This window comes from Xenopus tropicalis, chromosome 3 (genome assembly GCF_000004195.4).
Source record: "Xenopus tropicalis strain Nigerian chromosome 3, UCB_Xtro_10.0, whole genome shotgun sequence".
NCBI classification, from domain to species: domain Eukaryota; kingdom Metazoa; phylum Chordata; class Amphibia; order Anura; family Pipidae; genus Xenopus; species Xenopus tropicalis.
Window position 1 is genome coordinate 141,355,644 of NC_030679.2, and position 5,488 is coordinate 141,361,131.

A 5,488-nucleotide genomic window follows, 5' to 3' on the forward strand; every position below is an offset into this window, starting at 1 on the left:
TTTTCTTTTTGATCTTTATTATTAAATCAACCCACTTGTTACAGATATATCCATACATTTAAATGACTAATCTGTTCTGATATATATTCTTTTTAAAGCTCATTGACCAGCTCCAAATATTATTTTACCTTTTTGCCCATATATTGCACCAATTTTAAAGCTTTGAACTAGGGATGCACCGAATCCCGGGTTTGGTTCGGGATTTGAGCCAAATTCAACCTTTTTTTTTTTTGGAAGGATTCGGTTTCGGCAGAATCCCCGGTCCCGGCCGAACTGAAGGTGAATCATTATTAGCATTTGGAAGGGTTAAATGGTAGGGGGGGGGGGAATTTTGCAGTTTGTGCGGCAATTTTTAACCTTTCTTGATCCTAATTAGCATATGCTAATTAGGATTCGGTTCGGGATTCATTAGAATCCATCGGGGTGGGTTCGGCTGAACCCAAAAAAGTGGGCTCGGTGCATCCCTACTATGATCTACCTTTATAGTCCCTGCCCAATCATGTGTGTATATCTTTATTTATAAAGCGCTACTTATGTACACAGCGCTGTACAGTAGAATACATTCATACAAACAGGGGGTTATTAAGATAATTATAGATAAATACAAAGTATAACAATAAGCACAAATAAATAAATAAATAAGATACAGTTGCGAGTCAATGACACAAGAGGATGCAGGTCCCTGCCCCGTAGAGCTTACAATCTATATGCAATTAATTACAATTATCCACCATTTCTACTGAATGTGCCAAATGGTAAAACAAAGTCAGCAATAAGCCTTTTGGGAATATTCCATCAGTTGTTACTGATTGGGACTTATATCATTATTCATTTAATATGACACATTTTGCAAGGATGATAGCACAATGCAAGCAGAGCAGTAATTGGTCAAAGGCCCGGGTGGTTGAAATGGGTTTTCACTAACAAATGGGAAGCTCTTTAGTGACAGAGATAGATAGATACATGGCAAATACAAGCTTAGGTTAGGTAGTGCCCCATCTACATGAAAACGGAGAACTGTATCTGTCTTCAACTATGTAATAGTTATAGTAGGCATAAGAGCCCCCTTTGCTTATAGTTATATAGCCCACTTACAGCCCATATCATTTAACAGTCTGTATAACTGTCTAGTTTTTTTATTGATCCACAGCTTTATAATATATTTCTGGGCTTATCAGCCCAACAACATAATCTATCTTTTCACTTGTTTGATGGTTGAAAGCCTTAGTTGTACAAGAGTTAAATATATCTTTTTTTTCCCACAGCAAAATGTTATAAACAACTATCAACAAATATATTCAACTAACAACGATCAGGTAATTAATAAGGATATTGTAAATGAAGAGGAAACAATATCAGTTTCGACAAATGAAGATCCTCCGACAATTGAAGAGCAACCAGTCCCGATACCAACAAAAACACTGACTTTTGAAGTAAGTCCATATGTCTATAGTACAAAGTTATGTTTGATATCATCAGTTTTATCTCATGTGGAAGTTAGTTGTGAAATTAAAATGAAAGGTAAGTGTCCCACTGGTAATCTAACTGATCATTTGCTATTGCAGGAAATGCTGGCAGAACTTTCCTCTGTAGATGACAGTTTCAGCAAGAAGGAAGCGAAGCTGCTCAGAATGATGGAGTCTATAGAGAGGATTACAGCCAATGTGGAGGCTATTAGTGAAGAGGAACAGAAGAGAAGAGACACTGAGGTAAGTTGGTTACTGTTTGTGCCGGCGATGGTCGTGCCTGACAGTTGGCTCTTCTTCATATTGTTGATCTTCTTGAGAAATTAGATTCCAACTGCCCTAGTAACTGTGTATCTTCTATTGCAGCGTCTCCTGTCTCGTACCACTTCTTCAGAGGGACAAATAGAAAGCTTTCTGAACAGCATGAAAGTTGACAAGGTAAGTTAGATGAAATATAAGAAAACCAAAGTACAATGTAATGGTTTTTATCAGAGTATCGTTTAAGAACAGATGATTTTGCTTGCTTTATTATAAATAGAATAAAAATCAACTAGGAAAAGCTTTGTAAGAATAAATGACCTGCTCGCCTTTGTGTTATGGAATGTTCTAATTACTCTGTTTCTTTTTTCTAGACTAAAATCTCCTCATACATGTTCTACCTATTGCTATTACTGCTGGGTGCTTTGAGCTTCTCCCTGTATCTGAATAGAAAGTTGGGAAAGAAGCTGAACAAGGATGTTCCCCATGCCAGAGAAGAGAAGCAAAGTGTAGGAATTCAGACTTACTTCCAAAAGGTCCGTGCACCCCCAGTGGTCCAGGATCTTTTGATGGAGGAAAGTGAGGATGAATATGCTTCAGAGGATATTTCAGATGGTTCTTTCTCCATACCAGAAGCCAAGAAAACCAAAAAGAAAAGGTTTGGCTTCAATGTGCGCAAATGTTTCTGCCACTGTATAAAATGGAGAAACAAGAAGAGAAGCAAAACTATTGATTCTGAGAAAGAGAATGAGACGTCAGATGAAGGTGAAGATCTTTTAGCCACGAGGCCCAAAAAGAAACGTTTTGGGCTTAATGTGCGAAAAAGTTTCTTCCGTTGCTTAAAACGAAGAAACAAGAAGAAAAAGAAAAGTCTAACCTTGCCCGACCTTGAGACATCTGAGGCGAGTGAGGGAAACCTGGATGAGAGTTTGGATGTAACTGAGGAAAGTTATGAAGAAACATCCAGTGTAAGCACTGAAATAACCGACGATACATCGTATGAAACAGTAGAAAGTGAGCCCATAAATATAACGGCAGGGAGAAAGAAGAAGCGAGGCTTTAACATTCTTCTTTGCTGTAAGGAATGTAAAACCTTGGGCTCTGAAACCAGAGAAACCACCAAGGGGAAAAAGAAACGCCTCGGGCTTAAACTTAGGAAATGTTTCTACTGCTATAAACTAGCAAGGAACAAGGGAAGTCATAGAAATAAGAAACGGTTATGGCAATGGCGCCAACCGTCAGATGGAGAAGAGGAAAGTCTCTATGAGACGCCTGATGAGGTCTCCATTGCAAGCAATGACACAACAGATGGGACTTCCTATGAGACTATAGAGAGTGATGAGTCCGTGTATGTACTAGCCAGGGAAAAGAAGCACAGAGGCTTTAGAATTCTTTACTGGAAGGAAAAACATAAAGAGGAAAAAGCTAAGAGGGACAAAAAGAAACGATTAGGATTTAAAGTTGGCAAATACTTCCACCGCCGGTCTTAAAAAACTCAACGATAGAGGAAAAAGACATAAAGTAAAAAGAACTCAGTCAGAGGTGGCAGAATGAACCCCAGGGGGGAGGGAAGGGACCACCAGTGACAGGAGGAAGGAGGACATGGAAGGAAGGATGGAGTCACTGGTGGGAGGAGTCATCCCTGTTAGAGGGAGTGGGATGACCCCTGGGGTCATTCATAGGCAGAAAAGAACAACTCCAGAAACACACGTTACCCTACTGCACTCAGGTCGCCTCTGGGTGCCGGCCATCAAGGTTCCTTGAATCACAGTATAGAAGAGAAATGCAGCAACTTCCGGATCTAATCCCATAAAAGTATTATTTATTGGTATATAATAAAAAAGTATAGACTTGAGCAGCACTTGCCTGATATGGTTTGTGTGTCCCCACCCTTAATCATAGGTATGCAGCAGACAGAGCAATACACAAACAGCGCCCTCTGGTGTATAGAATATATAATAAACACACTCAGAATTATCTTAAACATATCTACAGTTAAATACAGTGAATGTTACACAATGGTACAATACACATGAGCAAACTCTCTCTTTTGTCAAAATAAAGTATAGCGATTGTATCTATTTGTATAAAATGAAGTTACAATAAACAAGTGATATCATACCTGGTATTCAAACCTGAAGGAATACTGTATTTAAAGTGGACCTGTCACCCAGACATGAAAAGCTGAATAATAAAAGTCCTTTTTAAATCAAACATGAAACCAAAATTCATTTTGATATTAACACATCCAAACCCATTATAAATGCATTTAAAAATCCCAGCTGTCAATCATATACTGCCTGCCCTGCCTCTATGCCTTAGGCATAGAGGCAGGGCAGACAATTACTTAAACTTTCCATTTAGCACTCACATTCTCCCTACCTTCTCACCATCTAATTGTGTAGCCAATGCATGGGCAAGGGCATCAGGTACCCCATTCTGGCACATACACAAGATTTTGGGGTGATACAAAGCTTTCCTTACTAACAGTGTCCACAAAATGGCAGCTGCCTGTTTGCTGTGATTGTATATTCCCAAGACTGAAGGAAACAAGATTTATATCATTTATATAGTATGTTAAGTTAATTTTGCTTAACAAACACAATAGAAAGAAATTGGAATTATTTCTTAGGGTGACAGGTCAACTTTAAAGTATTAACATAACGTCTGAGTAAGTATTTCCACTTGCTCATCATGGATATGACTGTGGAGCAATTATAGCTTTATAATATACAGTTTGGTCATTTCCCTATGGAACCAAACTGTAAACGATATCCTTATAAACGGTGCTTAGTGATGTCATCAGTTATAATCGGAGATTAGTGATGTAATTTCTGTCACATGACTCACTAAAACTTGTATTTATAATAAACTACCCCCTGTTGTAAAATATGAGGATATTAGAAGTCACCTATGAGTTCCATGGCCACGGTGAACCCCGACAAATCAAAGGCTGTCTATGTAACACCTATACCCAACAGTATTGTGATGAAATGGGTTATTATCATAGATTCGGGCCGGGCCCCTCCCACACTCCACCCACATATATAGCAATAAGTTCTCCAGTCGTTAAGTTAGTGGGGCCGCCCCGAAAGGTACCTATACATGTAACAAACTGCCTGTCTGTGTGTGTGTCTATAAGTGGGGCTCTTCCCCATGAAGGACGTGTTGGGCCTGGAATTAAAATAAAATATTAAGGGTCACACAGGCCGGTGCCCCCCTTCATTTTTTTTTCCAAGTGCCCCACCGGCCCAGTGCAACCCTGATTACGCGATCCCCGCCAGTGCTCTCCCAGCCTGCAGATCCCCCTTTCCTGACATGGTAAAAATAAAGTATGCAAGTTCAGGGGAAGGGGTTGGGCAGGGGTCCCTTGGGGAGCCACAGTGGGCCCTGCACCCCCCAGTCTGACTCTGATAGTTATACCAAATAGGTGATTTATTTATAGAATGTAATGGTGCATGAGTATTTCTATGCTATTGAACATAAATATCTCAGACCCCCCATAGGGAGAAATTTTGCAGCTTGCACAGGTAGAGGGGTTTGCAATTTAGGGGTGAGGATAGTTGAAAGTCTTCACCCCACTTAGAAAGGATGATGCAAACAATATACTGAATGCTTCTGCCTCCCACCACATGTACCTGGGAACATTCTATATGGACAGGTTCTGAGACTGTGTGGGATTTGCACTGAGACTTGCAATTCTGTGAGAATTCAATGCTCAACAGAGCAAGCAGACCCCGCCGTTGTGGGGTCCTTATGGCCGT

At 40.0% G+C, this 5,488-nt stretch overlaps 1 protein-coding gene across 2 annotated transcripts; it reads left to right on the forward strand.

The window, feature by feature from the left end:
- Positions 1-1,207: 1,207 nt before the first annotated feature.
- On the forward strand, positions 1,208-3,579 carry LOC116409825. 2 transcript variants are annotated; one of them, XM_031899473.1, is made up of 4 exons: positions 1,208-1,433; positions 1,566-1,709; positions 1,833-1,904; positions 2,099-3,579. In XM_031899473.1, exons 1-4 carry the CDS (start codon positions 1,212-1,214, stop codon positions 3,212-3,214), a joined length of 1,554 nt encoding a protein of 517 aa, XP_031755333.1. In that variant the 5' UTR covers positions 1,208-1,211; the 3' UTR covers positions 3,215-3,579. The 2 variants fall into 2 exon arrangements, with proteins under 2 accessions (XP_031755333.1, XP_031755332.1); XM_031899472.1 differs by having other exon boundaries at positions 1,208-1,709.
- The last annotated feature ends 1,909 nt before the right edge of the window (positions 3,580-5,488 follow it).